At 47.5% G+C, this 17,219-nt stretch overlaps 2 protein-coding genes across 4 annotated transcripts in view; one reads left to right on the plus strand and one right to left on the minus strand.

Moving 5' to 3' along the window:
• The window catches only part of RSPH1 (radial spoke head component 1), a 74,225-nt gene extending 67,960 nt beyond the window's left edge, over window positions 1-6,265 (minus strand). For both annotated transcript variants that reach the window (XM_074858414.1, XM_074858412.1), the window contains exon 1: window positions 6,137-6,265. In XM_074858414.1, the coding sequence (XP_074714515.1) occupies window positions 6,137-6,164 (28 nt within the window). In that variant the 5' untranslated portion in view covers window positions 6,165-6,265. The remainder of the gene's footprint in view (window positions 1-6,136) is intronic.
• LOC141939181 (high affinity cGMP-specific 3',5'-cyclic phosphodiesterase 9A) overlaps window positions 1-17,219 on the plus strand; it is a 105,747-nt gene that overhangs the window by 50,264 nt on the left and 38,264 nt on the right. The window contains exon 1 of one of the 2 annotated variants that reach the window (XM_074858408.1): window positions 4,427-5,140. The exons of the other annotated variant lie outside the window; for it this stretch is intronic. Within the exon in view, the coding sequence (XP_074714509.1) occupies window positions 5,072-5,140 (69 nt within the window). The 5' untranslated portion in view covers window positions 4,427-5,071. Of the gene's footprint in view, window positions 1-4,426; window positions 5,141-17,219 lie in introns of those variants that run through there. 2 annotated transcript variants of the gene reach the window in all.

Here is a 17,219-nt window from a genome sequence, read left to right on the forward strand (position 1 = left end):
TGTGGGCAATTACAGCTGCACAGTGTGGATTGGGGCTGGGGCTAGGGTGAGCAACAGACACAGAAATGGGGCCGGAGCCAAGACTGAGGTGGGGAGCTGTGCTGCTGCATGGTGAAGGGCCAAATGCAGGCTTTCAGGTCCCGTATAGACAAATTATGTAAAGGTCCCAGTATTAATAATCAGTCATTCTGTAATTAGCATTAAATATGATCATTTCCAGGACTTGTCCTGCGGAAACCTGGCAGCGCATAAAAGAAATGTGCAAAGAAGCAAGCTAAAACTTTTGTATACAGCAAGCCATACGTTTTCCATAGGCTTTTGGAAAGGAGAGTGAGCTGGACTGAAAAGGTCAGTCATGCTCTGCAACAGGCACGATGGAGGAGCTTACACTGGCATAACCATCAGTTTAGCTATTAACAGCATAACTGCCATGAAAAGTTAACTCCTGCATAGACTGACCCTAACTCAGATGTTTGTGGGGGAGAAAAATCTAGAAGCAAGAGTGGTGAGACACCAAAGACGGTGAAAGGAGGGAGAGAAGACTGAGTGAAGTAGGGAGGGGAAGAGAAGCTGGGGGAGTGAAGGGGAAACCTTCCCAGCTCTAAAGGCAATCAGACGTTTTAGTAGGTTTGAGAGAAATGGCGGGGAGAGGTGAATCAGTAAACCAAGGCCCTGTGGGAATGTGGAGACAGACTGACATGTGCAAGAGACCTACAGGGGAAGGGGGGGACCTGCAAGACAAGGGATTAGTGGGTAGAGGAAGCAGCTGAGAGGCTTAGATAGGGAGTAGGTAAGAACAAAAGTTGATTTTTAAAAATTATTATTCTCTGCTTTTTTCTTCCAGTCAGACTTTGTTCAAAGTATGACGCTGTCCTTAAAATACTTGGCTTGAGTCATGCTCCAGCTGCCCATCACCTTCTCAGGCCAGGCTGCAACTTCCCATTTCCAATGGTCCAGGAAGCATTTCCAAATACAACCTTAGACCCTAATCAGCCCCCTCTATAGGCACCAAGGTACTTTCTGAGCTTTGCACAAAACCCAAGGTTTTTTCTACCCAGCCTTGACCGCAGACTCTCCCTGCCCTTCAGGTGGGGTGAGCTATTTGGTGCTGAGTCCACCCAGGAAGGTGCAGGGCAGGAGCAGGCATGACAGGCAGGGCCCTGAGAGGTCTTGCTCCATCACAGAGGACAAGGAGAGCTGAAGTGCAGCAGAGAGGAGGAAACAGGGTTCAGCGATGACTCATGGAAATGCGTTTCTCTGAGGAAAAGTGAATGGGAGATCTTTCACTGAAAGGTTTAACTTATCTGGGTTTTTTCCCCATGTAAATCCCTTTGAAGATTACCACCCTGCACTCCCCCAGTTTGGATGTGCAGCTGCTCACAGCAGGTTGCAAGGGGCACTTGGTTTCTCGAGTGCTGCAGGAAAACTAGGTTTTGAAGAGGCTGGGGGTCATGGTCTGCAGTGGGTGCCACCGTGTGAGCACAGCGACTTCAGGACTGATGAAGCAAACCCTGGGAACCCTGTCCTATGGCTGTAAATAGGTGACTGATCGATGGGGATGTTTCAGGGACAGGACAGATTTTGGAAGACTTTCAAAAGGATGTTGCCTCCTCAAGACGTGTCTGACAGGGGCAGCTCCTCAGAGGGGCCGCACAGGCTGGCAGTCCATGGGAAAGGTGAGCGGAGGCAGTGGCGGTGCTGTCCCTGCCTTCTCCTCGATGGCTCACTGCCTCGGTCCCTTCTGCATATTTGCAGCTATGGGCGGGGGGAACAGAGTGGATGGGGATGGGTGCCATGCCACCCCATGCCAGCCCTGCATGGAGAGTGGCTGGGGCAGCCCTCTTCATCCCTAAAGCTTTACACTTGCCCTTTAAGCAGGGTTTGCCGCGGGGGGGGTCTCAACCCATGGAGAGACAGTGTGGATGTTTGTGCCTTGACAGCAGCGAGTCCAAGTGCAAATCGTGTGTAATCTGAATATCCTACAGTTACACCTTGGAAACCCTTAATAAAGCTGGCTCTGAACCTCATAGGTGGAGCAGACCCTGGAACTGGGAGACAGAGGTGCCTTTTTTACTCCTTGGGAGCACCCGCCAGGGTAAGTGACATCTGGCTGGGGCATCGCCAGATCATCAGGCCAAAGGCTCAAGCCCCACAGCCCTCTGAAAGCCACATCTACTTTTCAGGGTTGTGTGTACAAAGTGGTGTGTGTTGGCCTCGGTAAACAACTTAGCAGAGAAGGCAAAGCAGAGCTGTGCAACGCTTGACGTGCCGCCTGCATTCTGGGGGATAATAGCTTAGTGGTGCCCTTAGCTGGCCAAAATGCTCCTTTAAGGCAAACAATGGAGAAACATTGTCTGGCACTGTATTGCCAGGATTTGGCCCAGCTGATGAACTGTTGAAGGGTTCGATAAGATAGGATAATTCTTCCCAGTCATTTCTGCCCCATGTTGCACAGCATATAATGAAATAAGGAGATTCGTGAGGGTTAAACCAGCTAAAGGAAGGCAGCGATCTCATGGAGCTGCACATCCTCTTTGATGAATACCATCTTTTGTCGCCTTTCAGGCATGGGCCTCAGCTGTGCCTTAGGTTGCATCAGGCTTTTATAATTTCTGAGAACTCAGCTTTTGTAGATTCACTTCTACATGAAAAGTTCTTGAAAACTTCAGTAATCAGCAATTTTACAGCAAAGCAGTTTTTCCAACAAGTATTAATGTAATTAAGGAAGGGGGTGGGATGTGTGATGGAGCTTAAAAAACACAATTTGAATACACAGAGACACTAGATATGACAAGGAGGATGGAGAGGCAGGAACAGGATCATCACCTGGATTTTGGAGCCTGACTTTTTGCTGGCTGGAGAAGCTGGTTTCTTTCTTAAATAGAAATCAAAAGGTGGATGCTCACCACTGTGAGATTCTCAGTGATGTCCAATCAAATCCTGCAGTGCACCAGTGACCTTGTCCGACCACTCTTGCAGCCAGTCATCATGGGAGGAGGTCTCAGCCTCCTCCTCTACAAGACCAATCGCCCCATGTGCATCTCCCAGTGTGAGTGCTCTTGCTGACTCTTTCCAAATGGCTGCGTTTTTGTCATCATGGCCATCTTCCTCAGGTACCTGCTGCTTGTCAAGGTCAATCAAATCACTCGGGAGTGAACCATGGTAAAGTGGGGTAAAGGCAATGCTTAGCGGAGCAGGGTATGAAATGATCAGTCAGAGAAGTCCTGACTGACATACAGAAGCAGTGGGGTTGATGTGGAAGGGCTGCTGCAGTGGGAGAGGCTGCACCTACCTCAGAATAGCCATGGGGATAGCCTACATGATAGCCTAGGGGATTAGGCTCCAGGATATCTTACTGGATAGCCTGTGGGATAGACTGCAAAATAGCCTAGAGGATAGCCTATGGGGTAGCCTCCAGGCCAGCTTACGGGATAGACTGTAACATAGCCTGGGGGATAGCCTAGGGGATAGCTTACAGGATAGTCCATGGGAGAGCCCTACAGTGGCAAGGACTTTCTTCTGGAAGACTTTAAGTGTCTGCTCCAAGCTGGCAGAGGAAGGATGTGAAGCAAAGGCTTGCACCTCCCCAAAGTGTCCCCTTGCTGCTGGCTCTGGGGGCATTAGCAGTACCACTGGCTCTGGTCCAAAAGACCAGCCTGGGACTGGCTTGGGGACCCGCTCAGCCCTGCCAGCTCTTAGGAATCCCCTTCACACAGCGAACGAGCCCTGCCTGCATGTTGCAGAGGACAGCCGAGGCTGCAGATCATGCTGTAGCCCGCAGGGTCACATTGGTCTCCTCTGCAGGTCAGTTGTATCTCACTCAAATTGCAGCGAGGGCCTGGGGGTGCACAGGGAAGGCAGCACCAACCCTACTGCCACAAGCCCAACTCTCCCAGACTGCAGCACAAAAGAGGCTGGGAAATGTTTTTGCAGCTCCTCCATCAGAAGCCTCAGACAACACGGACCTACCACTCACAGGCCGAGCTGTTTCCAGCCGCTGTGCGTGCTTGCAGCCCCTCAGCCAGCTTCTCTCCTCTGCGAGGGTGGAGGAGCCACTGCCTCCAAAGCTCTTTCCCCTCTGTGACCGAGCGTCACCCGCCGCTGCTTCAGCTCCCCACAGGCACAGGCACTGCAGCACAGCACAGACACACAGCAGATGGCATTTGGCACCCGCTCAGAGAATCGGCTGTCGGATGCTTTGCTCCCTCCTGGTTTTCGGCTGTGCCTTCCCATGGGAGACAGTTTTGCCAGGATACTTCACATTCCCTTAAATAACAAATGCCTTTGCTCTGGGGGTGGCAAGGATGATGTTGGGCAAGAGCATGGGCTTATGCTTTCTTCATGCTTCTGGAGCTTACAGGGGAAAAAAAAAAAGCTGCTGCTTTTTCTTTCTGTCCTTGTAATGATAACAGGAGGGATGTGGAAATTAAGCTGCTGAGTTTGGGCTGGGACAGTCTGAGCCCTGGCTGTGGCAGGTGTTTGAAAGGACACTTCCATCACAGGGCACAGCTGGGAGCCTGTCACACCGCTTGCAGGGTGCGGACAGCTCACCAGAAGGGTCAGTACTAATTACTAATTACAGTCCTATTTCAGCATAAAAGCAAATGACATCTCTCACCACCCCAACGAAAGAGGTTTTTCCCCTGTCCCCAGCCCCCCCAGGGGATAAGTGCCACTTGGTCTTGTGTGTAACGGGAGCTGGTCAGCCCCAGGGTCAGAACTACAATGCGGATGCCCAGCAGCTCTCAACCCGAAAGCCAAGAGGGGTTGTTGCTATGGGAATCGAGAGGGCACTTGCAGACAGCAGCTGGAGCCTGTGTCTTTCCCTGTCCGAGGCAGCTGGATTTGGAGGGAAGTGAAACTAAAAGGAGGTGGCAGAGAGAGACAGAGGCACAGCAAAATGCATGCACGTTAGAGGAGGGACCTTCCCAGAATGAGAGTACAGTGGGATACAGAAGAGCGGGGACACCAAACTGTCAGGCAGCGGTGGCTCGGCTTGGCAGGATAAACCTTATTTTCTGCTCTGCTTGACACTGGAAAAAAAGTCCAGTGAAAGCCCAACTGTAGCAAGATGGGATCTGCCTCCTCAACTTACCGGTCCAAGTGTATTTATTTGGATATTGATGGAAGAATTCAAAAGGTACTTTTGCCGTTTTTCACAAAGTAGTGTCTCCGGACGCAGCAGCGGCTGCAGGCTGCGTTTGCTGCACGACCTATTTCTGGAACGCGAGTTAGACTCATGTTTGCATTCCGTGGGGCTTCAAATCTCTTTTTAAGGGGAAGGGGGGGGGGGATCTTGAGCAGCTTCTGCTTTGTACACGGATGTTTATTTAAAGGGGAAGGGGAGGCTGGCAGCAGGGGAGGGCTGGGCGCTGCCAGCTCTTGCTACCGGTGTGGGGATCCTTGGTTTAGCAGCCGCGCAGGCTTCCTCTCCCGGAGTAGCGTCGCGATGTGTTTACAAAGTTTTGCCTGTGGAGAGGTTTTCACCCAAGTAGTGGGAGCTGGGAAGCACGGTGGGCTGAGTTATTTGGAGATCGCCTGCCTGGGGGATTTTAACGATGGGCATTTTCCTACCACCAAGCTGAATGGTGGCAGGTGCCCGGCTGTTGTGTGATGGGGTGTGCCGCTGCATCGCTGGGAGGCTGAGGGGTCCCTGCCACTTTTGCCAAGTTTTTCGTAAATGGCGATAAATGTTAATTAAAACTTTCGCTTTCATTAGCCTGCCTTGTTTGCTTAACCGCGGTTCACGGCACAGGGAAAACTGTGGGATAAATGCATTCTGACTAAAAGGGAGAGCTTGCACACTGTCAAGCTGACAGCCCACTGCTTTTAAACAGAAACAATGTCACCGCATTTTTGCAAATCTTTTTTTTTCTTCTTTTTGTCAACAATTCTTTGGCCACAAACCAAGTGCCTTTTTTGTAAGAGAGTTGCTGCGAGGCTCAAGAACAAGTAAAAAACTCTGACTTGCAAAATTCGAATATCTCTCTCGTCTTCCTGCTCTGAATTTTCATTTCAGCCAGCCTCGCCTTTTGTTTCTCCTTTAAAAAGAAACAGCAAAGATACCCTTTCCCTTCCCTCCCCTTTGCTGTATGAGTGACTGCAGAAATGAGGTAAAGGGAGAGCTGATACTCACAGTCCCGTCCCACCGTGCACGCCTCCATTGCCTACGGTTCCCTCTGCCACTGCCCTGGAGACCCACTGCGACCGCCAAAGTCGTGTCCTCAGGAACAAGACCTCAGAGAATCCAAATCTGCACCAGGTTCCCCAGAGCAGGCTGCTCCTCTTCATCCATCTCAGGGTTTAGATGTGACGGTGGTCCCTCTGCCTGTACCGGCAGGCAGGAGTGTGCTGGCTCTGCTGAGCTGAAGGCGCCACTTCTCTCTTGCTGGGGTTTAATGATTTGGTTGCCTGATGGCCCCCAGATGCAAGGCTTGTATGGAGCTCCCTGGCACCTTTACAGTTCAGTATGAAAATGTTTTGGTATTTTGAAAGGGTGGCGAGTGTTTCCATAGATGTTGGTAAAACACATTGTCTGTCGTCTATGCTGCTTTAAAAAAAAAAAAAGTATTTCTCAGAACCAGTCTCTGGAGAGTACTTTTGACACTAAAAATGCAGAAGAGGCACAGTCGCGTGAGCAAAAAAATGCAAACTCGGGCACTATTAAGGTTTTTTTTTTCCTCAATAAACATTATCTGTTTCTTTTGTCAGATGTGAAATTCCATCTGTGCAATGTTTGGAAGGACTCCTGCAGTAAAAATGCCACGTAAATGGGGTTCACCCAGGGGTAAGGAGGGCATATCTCAGTTTCTCATGCCTCCTCAGTAACAACATCATTAGAAAAGAAAAAAAAAAAAAAACACAAAGCAACCCTTAATCTTCCAAGGAATGCAGTATTGGAGGCTTCTAAAGGGAACTCATTAAATCAGTGCTAAGCTACTTGTCAGCCCAGTAATGAGCTTCATTATAACAGCACTTGTAGAGTTTGAAGGGGCTCAGCTCCAACTTGCAACAGGCTTGCTGGGCATCGCAGAGTCATGCAATAGAACTGGGCATCCTACAATAGCGCTACTTGCGATGGCAATTATTCACAGGTAATTTTTTGTTTCCATGGCCTCATCCTGAATTTCTACCCATGCAGCCACAGGGCATGCTACTGACTTTGGAAGTTGTTTTGCCTCATCACTGGGGTAAATGAAGGGACAAACCAGGCTCAGAGAGCCGTGTGCTGCCTCTCCCGGGAACCTGTGTGTTGCAGATGAGCACTAGAAAGTGCTCTGTGACAGGAGTGTTGAATTAAGTTAAGTAGGTTTGTGTGTCGGCAGGTCCACAGGGGCACAGTGGGAAGGGAAAAGAGATGCAGCAGTCACTGAAGGAGAGTTTGCTGGCTTTGAAACCCTTCTCAGAAGTCATTGAAATAAAGGAGGCACCATCAGCAGGGGTTGAACGCAGGAATACACCCAAGGCCACCATGTCCCAGAGGAAGGGCTGAGGTCCATACCTGGAAGGCCAGTGCTGTGAACACCCAGGAGTCCAGTAGCCTCCTGTGGGAGGGCGGTGGGGTGCTGGGAGCAGAGGGGAACCTAGGCCAGTGCTGCACTGCATCACTTGTACATCACACTGGGGAAGCCTAGACCTCACCTCCGTAACCTCCTCGGCTCCTGCCCTTTCCCCTCGTCCCCACCCTACCTGCACCCTCAAAGGCTCCGGTCATTTGTCACAGTTTGATAAACTGATCTTTCAGAAGCATGGGTAGGCACAAAATTGTCTTCACCAAAGCTGACTGCAGGGACAGGCTCTCTTCCAGTAGGCAGAGTTGACTGAGCATCTCCCCATCCTGGGGCAGCAAGGGCTCTGCTTGGGAGGGACACAAGGTGACCCACCTCAGCCCAGCAGACACCAACCACAGTACCCCCACAGGCACCTGAGCTCAAGATCCCCAAAAGGGTGGCTTCTGTGTCCACCAGGGGAAGGCTTCGGGCTGCTGGTAGCTGTGTCCCTACCAAGGGGCAGCGGATGGAGGTCTCCCATGGGGCGGCCACCTAACGAGCTGGTAGAGGCAGGGCCAAATGTGAAGCAGGAGGTGGAGGGGACAGCTGTGCCGGGGCTGTGGGAGAGGGAAGATCAAAGGCTTCATGGCCTTACATCCATGTGCTGAACAGGGGCTCTGGGCAAACCAGCTTCAAAGAGGTCACTTGTTCTCAGAACTGATTGAAAAATGAAATTACAGTGTAACACGCTTCCTATCTAGCGCCTACGTAAAGGGGATGCACACCTGGGGGAAACAAGCGTGGCTCAGTTTATTTTTAAAGGATCCTCTCACTCAGAGACATGCAGCAGTTCGTTAGCTGCTTGCTTGGACACACACCACCCTCTGCACTTCGCATGCGTGGCCAGGGCTTAGCACACCCATGAAACACATCCATGTCCCACCCCTGCCACAGCCTGGTCTGCTGCCAGGCAAAGGAGAAGACGATGGGACGGGGAGGTATCCGTGGCAGTGTTTCATATAGGATAAGGTGAACTACCGTGGACAGGGATTTCTCGTGTTTCCTGCAGTGCCACTAGATGGGATCAAGCACCCAAACCCCCAACCTGCCAGCGGAAATGTGAGGTTTGCTGCACCAAACCTACCTTGGATCAGGAGTCTTATTTTCTTCATAATGTTATTAACCCTTTGGCTGTATTTTTAAGAAAAATTCCTATTAAGTCTGTTTTGAATTAAAAATCTACCGGCAAGAAAATGTTCCCCAGCTTACGCCCAACTTTTTTTCCATGAAGAAATTGCTAGGGAACCTTTTCTTTTGACCTTTGAGATTTAAATGGTAGCAGAGCCGAACCAGACAGTGGCCTTATTCCCAGGTGGGTGGCTTCATGGCTCTCATTTCCAAATGTCACAGAGTAGTGGCTTTGCTTACAGAGTTATAAGGAGTTCCTCTGAGGAAAAATGCTTAATTCAAGAGGATTTCTGTCTCCAGTGTCTTAATCAACATCATATTTGTTACAAGGATGGAAAGTCAGAGGGGTAAAGAGCCTGAACTAACTGGAAAAATGAAAAGGACCGCTGCCTTTGTAAGGATTCTATGAAATCACTCAGGGTGGTATTTTCTTCCTCTTCAGAAAGCAGGTAAAGAATTTTGGAGTAGTTTTGCTGGTTTACTAAGTCATTCTGGATGCCAAACAGAGAAATTACCTCTTTTTTTCTCAAAGAAATGTATTGAGTTCAACCTTTCTGGGTGTCTACTGTACTGACCTGTGGAGCTGGACACTGAGCCATCCACAGCCAATTTTTCCTCTTGGCCCAAGGTCCACAATGAAAGGAACAACACTAAGACTGCATTTTGGTGCTGTGGTTATTGCATTGAAACGTCAGCACATGGGACTCGTTTCTGTCATGTGAGCTTTTCTTTTTAATTAGAGCAACAGCAACTGTGGTATAAATGCCTAGACTCTAGCAAACCCAACAGATTTTTCCAAAGCTCACCATGCTATTTTTAACACACCAAACTGGGTTCAGATTAAAAACAAAACACAGCAGAAAAATAACGGCATGATGATCAGTTCAAGGTGATTAAATATTTTTGCATCCCGGTGGCTCTCTCAGCGTAGCAGGGCAAGGATGCTCTGCAGTGCCCATGGACCCCATTCTTTGTCTGTTTGGACTGAGGATTTAGGGCAACACTCTTTCAGCTGCCAACCATCAGGGAGGTGTGCAGAGGGGGCATTCATGGGCATCTGGGACATGGGCACCTCCAGGGGACACTCTGCCTGGTTGGTGTTCTCAGGTTCTTCCCATGCATGAACAAGGCTGTGCCAAAACCTGCTTTATCATGGTGAGATATAAGTATGGTTTTGTGGGATCAAGGCCATTTTCTTAGTGCTGGCAGATCTCTGTGGGTGAGGGAGAGTGGAAGATAGCACAGCCTGAGTCTGGCTAGTGGTCTTAGCTAACCTTGACTCTCTGATTTTAGCTGGGCCCAGTGAATTCAAGGCAGCTGCTAGATGTTCTTGTTGTAAAGCAGCAAGAAATGAAGAGCAGATTCCTAAAACTCTATCACATTACAGCACATAAACATTTTAAAGAGTAAAAATGGCTTAAAACCATGCTTTTAAAAAAGTGAAAGAAAATGTCATACTTGAGGCCTCTCTCTCTCCTACTCTCCCTTCTCTTTCCCTCCCCCCTCTTTTCCTTCTCCCTTTCCTACTCCCTCAGAGCATTTAGGGGGCCAAACCATAATCACAGCACAGCCCTGTAATTCCAGCGTAGCTCCATAATTCTTCTGTACCCATCACCCAGAAAGGCTTGTTTACTGCAATTTATCTCTCTGAAGTCACATGCAGTCTATTATAGTTATTACAGTTTATGCTCACGTTAGCCAAGACAAAGTGTAAGTTTAACACTCTCCTGCTAGCGTTACTTACGGATTCGGACAAGCCAACCGCAGCAACTTATGCTGCTCATATACAACTCTTCAGGCTTAGTACAAACAAGACAAAACCACTTTGTTTCTAGCACCTTTCTAGTGAACTTCTACAGCTGCACATCGGTCTTTCACTGGCCTTTCACCATATCCGCTTTTCCTTATTCTGTTAACTAACATCACCCTTCTAACAGTCCTATATTATCAAGCATATTGCAATGTCAGACATTAATTACGTGAATAGTTTTGAAACAAGCAGCCTAGCTTCACTCACATTTAGTAAGGACATTTGATGCTAAAGCATCCTTATTATCCAGTTTACAAAACATTTCAAGCCTAATGCATTAATGTGCTACGGGGTTAATTGCACTTAGTACTCCATTAGCAGCAAATGTGTGCCCTTTTTATGTTAAGAAAAGCCAGAGTATAGACATTTGTGTTGTTTGTCAAAGGTTGAAATACTTTTATGTCTGCTGCAGAAAATAAACTTTCAGCACAGCCTCTCACAATCAGCCTTGCTGGTTCCTGGTTATATTCTGCCATTAATCATTAGTATTGAAAGACTGAATATTAGCAATATGTCCCTTAGTATGGTCAGTAGGTTGCACAAGTCTCTCTTTAACATAACCTTGCTTCTTCTGTGAGCCCCAATGACTAAAAAGTAATGAGATCCCTCCTTGCTCGTAGTGAAAGAGCCAACCTCTGCCATGCTGTTTCTCTCAATGGACGTCCAAGATTACCCTGGATGACACATGTATGACTGTATCATAGATGTTTTCTCTTTCCTGAAAAGAGAAAAATCTCTTTTCCCATAGTTCTCTGTTCAGGGGTGTTATAGGGATGGGAATTGCAACTTATCATATAGCCATGTGCCTTGGGATCCTGATACATCAGCCCTGTCTGGCAGCTCCTGTTTCTTATTTTAGGGTAATGTATCTAATTAGGAAACTATCAGGATTCACCCCATTTAACCATTAACTGTAGCCAGCTAAAAGTTAGTGATGACAGCTCCAAGTTAGTCATGCAGGTTCCTCTGTAGTCACTGGGGAGGCGGGTGGTATCTCCAGAGGATGATTCAGCCCATCTTAAACTGGGTTTTGGAGACGTGTGGGCTGATATACCCTTTGGAAGTTGTCTTCTTTCTCTGTTGGCAAGAGAGGGAGTCTAGCAGAGCGACATGCATGAGTTGCCGAACTTGTAGATGGTTAAAGTTACGTCAGACAAATCCCACCCGTACATTTCACTGATGCGTCGCATTGAAATGAACGTTGTCAAGCTGCGTCACTGCCCGAAGGTAAGTGTGAATCAGCAGGACTGCACAGCTCTGGCAGTTGGAAGTAAAGATATCTACCACACTCCTCATCCTCTAACAGAAGTGGTGTTTGAAGAGCTCTGTGGAGCTTTAATTTTTGCTCAGCTGAGGGCTCTCATGTTTTCTTCCCCACACATGCACATGCACATGCACACATGCACTTATTTTCTGTTCTTCTCTGAGAGAAACTCCTACTGCATCAAACAGATGGCAAATCTGGCATACTATTTTTAATACTGCCTAACATTTGAAACTCAGATAAATGGAGTGGTTTTCCAAATATCAACTGTTAATTAGAGTGAGAAATAAAAAATAGACAGTTTGGATATAGTTGGGCTCATGCTATGCTTGTATCTGAATTCAAAGAATGACAAACCTGGATTCTAGGTGAGGGTTCTGTTGGATATTGGGAACTATGACTGATAGGTCATTTATTGCTATTTTTTGAGGAAGACCTATTTGCTTACACATTTAGAAATATGTATTCCTTCCAGTGATTGCTACAAAGTGGTATCCAAAAGTTCTGGATCCTGTTTCATTTGGATATGGACAACAAAGACCACTGGAGAAAAATTTCACATCAGCCTTCTGACTTAGCAATTCAGAAATCCTCCCTGAAAGCTGCTCTTACAGAAGCAGCAATAATTTTCACAGTCCATGCAAGATACATAACTGAGTTTTACCAGACTCTTTTCTGACACACTTTCCTCCAATCTCATTAGTGAAAGATTATAATTTTAGATGTTTCAACTCCACAATTTCAGCCCTGACTCTGACCATTGCTCACTGAGGTGAATGAAAGACATTACCAAGTGCTAGAAGTCTTGAACACAACAGGCTGAGACCAGCAAAAGGAAGCAGGACTGGAAACTGAGGGTACACTGGCTTTGAAAATATTTCTGCATGATTTATTTAGGAATTTTACTAGGGTAAAAAAAAAAAAGTGAGTTAAATTCTTGGAAGAAAACCCAATTACCAACAGCAGATCAGAACGGGATAACATTCTGGACGGGGTTTGCAGTTTACAGAGAGGATTAGCTGTTCGGAGGATCAAATATAGAACAGAAATTGGATTTGTAAGCTGTGTTTTTACCCATCCTATCTGAGAGCAAAATATAATGTGATTAGTTGTAAACTGCTGGGTTGCAGAGTATGTACACAATGTCCCTTAGTAATATCTCCATCACAGTCCTTAATATTGAACTTCTCCTCTGACTGGGAAACCCAGCCAGAGTACCAGGGCTCTTTTTGAGAGGGGTTTTTAAATCCTTGTCCTAGACCAGAGGTGGATACTATGGATTAAGACAATGGCCCCTTATTTCAGAGGAAGATGTTTCAAAAAATGCAGAACTGTCTCCAGGAAAGAAGTCAGTCCCACAGAAGTGAGCTCTGGGCCAGGAACCAGCCATCCCCATTGAGTCATGTTGTCCTACTTCGCAGTCACTGCATGCTTCATCAAAATATTATTTCCACTCCAAAAATCCTCAGTTATTATTCATTCTGCTTTTCCCCACTTTGCTTCACATTACAAGGCAGACAGACAACATTGCCTGCTTAAATCAAATGGCTGCTTCTTGGTCTTGATGGAGACTCATTGAAATAATCAAGCTAAGCATTCAGAGACTAGTTTTTCTGTCATTTTTTTTCTGCACATGGTAGAAATTTTGCTAACAGTAACGAGGACAAAAATATGAAATAATGTTAACTCTCAATTGGGAAACGAATTGTTTGCAGATGCTGCATCACTTTTGAGGAAAACATTATTCTTTTCCTGGCACAAATCCAAGGGAAATGCAATTAACAGGGCTTATATGTGGCTGATTTTCTTCATGGAATTTAGTCATCAATCTGCAAGCTGAAGCAGGGGCCTCTGTTTCCCTTTCCCATGTGGTGTATCACTACTGTGGCTCTGTTTACACATGATTTTGGCTCTGCTTTTGCTTTCAGAAATTAAACTGGCAACTGAGTGTCTTGTGATGACCGATCTTGCAGGAAACTCTCGTACCACCAGGCAATATTGGAGTTCCTGTGTCCACTCTTTCTTGTAGTGGTGTGACAGAAGCTGCATCCCTGGCTTTTTTGGGTTGTGCTGACCTGCGTGACTATGCACTTTTTTGACATGTATTATGGGGAAACCTCTCTGTGCCCTATATACACATGATCTCAGCCCGCTACCACAGCTGTAGAAACTGCCTGTCTCCTGTCTTTGGCCTCTGTTATGCTCCATAATGTCTCAGTCCTGTCCTAAGCAGTGGTATCTTCCAGTACCAGGTGTTAATGCAGGGAGTGTGGTGCTGTGAGACACATTGCAGCAGTGACTTGCCACCCTGGCATAGGAACAGGGACCTAAGCAAGACAATGACTGTGAGTCAGAGACAGCTGAGACAGGTTAAGGGAGATGAAGTTCCTCAGTGCTGACTGTGGGTCTGGATCAGACCCACAAACAGTGCCAGAAAAGTATCATCATGGAGACCCAGGCTGAACAGCAGTGACTTCAGGACATCTGCCCAAGCAAGGACATCTTCACAGGACTGGGTAAGAGGCTCACTTCTGCAGCTAGTGCCAACAGGGTCACCTATCCTCAAAGCTGCAGGTCAACCATCTTCCCCAGTCATGGGAGAAACCATGTGTTCCAGATGGCTGAAGTATGGCTGCAAGCCAAGTGTCACTATATTGCCTTCACATTGCTAATGTCCCTGCAATGATGATGGACTTTAGGCAAATAGGATTCCTATACTGTGCTGGAGCCATCAATAGTACACAGTACTGTCCTCCCATCTCTCCAAAATAAATTCCAGTCATATTCCGTCAGCACAACTGACATTGACTTTATTGGCAACATAAACTTGCAGACAATAACAGGAACAATTGCATATTGCTGGGAAACGTCTCAGGCTGGCTGCTTTGTTTTAGAACAGAAGGAAGTTGGTCAGAAAAGCTCAGCAGGTTGCAGCAGAAGAAAACTTCAGTAGCATATGCTCTTTGATTAAAAAAACCCCAACAGCTGAGGACAACCATCCTGAGATGAGTATCAAAGTGCGGTGGGTGATTCACAAATCCACTTTTAGCAAACAAGTAAAAATGCCAAGTATGGAAAGCTAAAAAGCATGTATGGAGATAGCTCATCATCTAGTATCTACAGTCTTTGTTTTGCTTCCCACTCTTTCACTATTACATGGAGTAAAAGGAAGCATGAAAATTAATCCACAATGCATTGAAAGCTCCTGCTGCTTTCTATGAGTCAGGTCGGCTTTCTTACCTTTAATGTTTTTAAATTTTTTGTTTTTTAAATCTTTTCCTCTCTTATCTGTCCTGGTCAATAATAATTGATTTCCAGACTAAGAAACCTCAATATTTGAAATAGCACTTCTGTCACATCACAAGCTTTTACCCTCTGTTCAGCCACACTTAACAACATCTTCTCCGTTACTGCGTGTACCAGTTGTTGTACCCTCCAACACTCTGGCAGCCAATCTTAACAGCTATCACTCTGCTAGGATGTTGTGTTCTGCTAGGAGTGGGGCTTCAGTCCTATCTGAACTCGACTGGCTATGTTTTATTGCTTTGATTGCAGCTGTGTTTTAATAACCAAGGGTCAATCACTGGGCAAAATAGGCTTTTAAAACACACCTGGGCATTAATCCCACCCATTTCCCCAGTAGCATTTACTAACTACCTCAGCAATCAAGTGTCTGGATGTTTTATAAAGTAAAGGTGTTGCCTGATGTAACCTCATCTGGGATGGAAAACAGGGAAGGTGGGTGTGCTCACATGAATCGGTCACAGCCACCTCTTGAGGTGACCAATATTGTTCTCTTCTCTACCACAACCTCCCTGACGCTTCATTCAAGAGTAGGAGGGCTCCTCACCACCAGTGAAAACTGAGGTCTGAAGCCTTGCTTCAGCATCAGCTCACATGCTGGTGTGTTGCACCCCAGGCACAACAGGACTCAACCAGGCTGGCCAGACCTTGCCGTGTTGTCCCAACTCTCCTGATACTTCAGGCTGGTGATGTCCTGAGCTGTGGGCAGTCATTAGCAGCTCCTCGCTGGCAGACCGTCCTGCGGGCTCTCTGTTGCCAGCACCAGAGGTCTGGGTCAGCACCACGCAACACCTCTGGGGGAGGGATTTCTCCTGGTGTCTGAAAGGCACCTTAGAAAAGGCACACAGGAGTGTGCAACACTACTACAATTTAGGAATTAAAGCACTCGAAGGCCAAGGCTGCCAGAGTGATGTTGCAGGCTTTAGTAACTCCTGGCACCTACACCTTTCAGAAGCATCTTTAATTAGATGATGACATGTTATTTTTCCATCGTGGTTCTGGTCCCTCTGAACACACAGGGCCTGCTCGGTATGGGGAGAGTGGCAGCAGCCCCCACGGCCTGCAGCGCCTGCTGCCTGCAGCCCCTGCCTTCTCCTGGCAGCACGAAGCAAGGCAGTGAAACCAAACCATTGGAAGGCCATCCCAGGTGACATGTTCCTCATTTTCTGGGTCACCATCCTCGAGGCTGATCTGTGGGTGTGCACACCCCCCATGGCCATGATGGACTGCAATAGAAACTGTGCCTGAGTATATGGGATGCTACGAGTGGTTGCGGGGAGGGGAAAATAGAGTTTCCAGCAAGGCACTCACAAGGAGAAGAGACTTTTGACCTTGATCTCCCTGTGCCTCAAACCTCGTCTGCAAAATATCACTTTCTTGCTCCTCCTGAGTTTTGCCATTAGATCTCCACAAGTGCCCTTGAGCTGCTGCATCTTGAAGCCAGAGGCTCTGTGGCTATTTCTTCTTGGGGGCTGTGAGGGAGGTGAGTTCCAGCACTGGCCAGGGAAGCTGCCCCTCTCCACACCACCACCTCCCCCTGCTCCCCACAGCAAGCTGGACCCTGCAGCCTGTGGCCACCCCTTTAACACCAGTGGTCCCCAGAAAAATCAGCCCCGCTGCTCGCTGTTGTTCCTGGCTTTGAGAAGATGAGACAGACCTGACTGCAGGGAGGCATTTTATTTCCATGGCAGGTTCAAAGCCTCCAGCATAGTCAATCAAAGGCACACAGAGAGGCTTTCTGGCCCCCAACCCCGGCTGCAGAATTGTTTCTCAACCAGGGAGCACGATCACCCACATGTCCTAGCAGACATAGGAGTCTTGGGGAAAAATTGTGGCATGGCATCACGTCATTGAAGGCTATATCACAACGGCTCAAGGGGACATTGCTCTCCTAGATGTCCTGCTAGAACAGACTTCTCTGTATAGGGACTGCCTGGTGTGTGTGGAAGGGCAGGGGGATGAAGAGGTGTTTGGGGGCATGGGAAGGTAACAGTGGCAAATTTTGTAATTCAATATCCGAGCTCTGACCTAACAGCAGGAACGATACAGGCTGATACTCGGCAGGAAATTTGGCACAACTGGGGAGAAAAAAACATCTGTTCAGTTTAAACCTAGCTTAAGCTGGTGTAGCCCAAAAAGCAATGCCTTTTTATACCATCCAAGG

Source organism: Strix uralensis, chromosome 2 (genome assembly GCF_047716275.1).
Source record: "Strix uralensis isolate ZFMK-TIS-50842 chromosome 2, bStrUra1, whole genome shotgun sequence".
NCBI lineage: Eukaryota > Metazoa > Chordata > Aves > Strigiformes > Strigidae > Strix > Strix uralensis.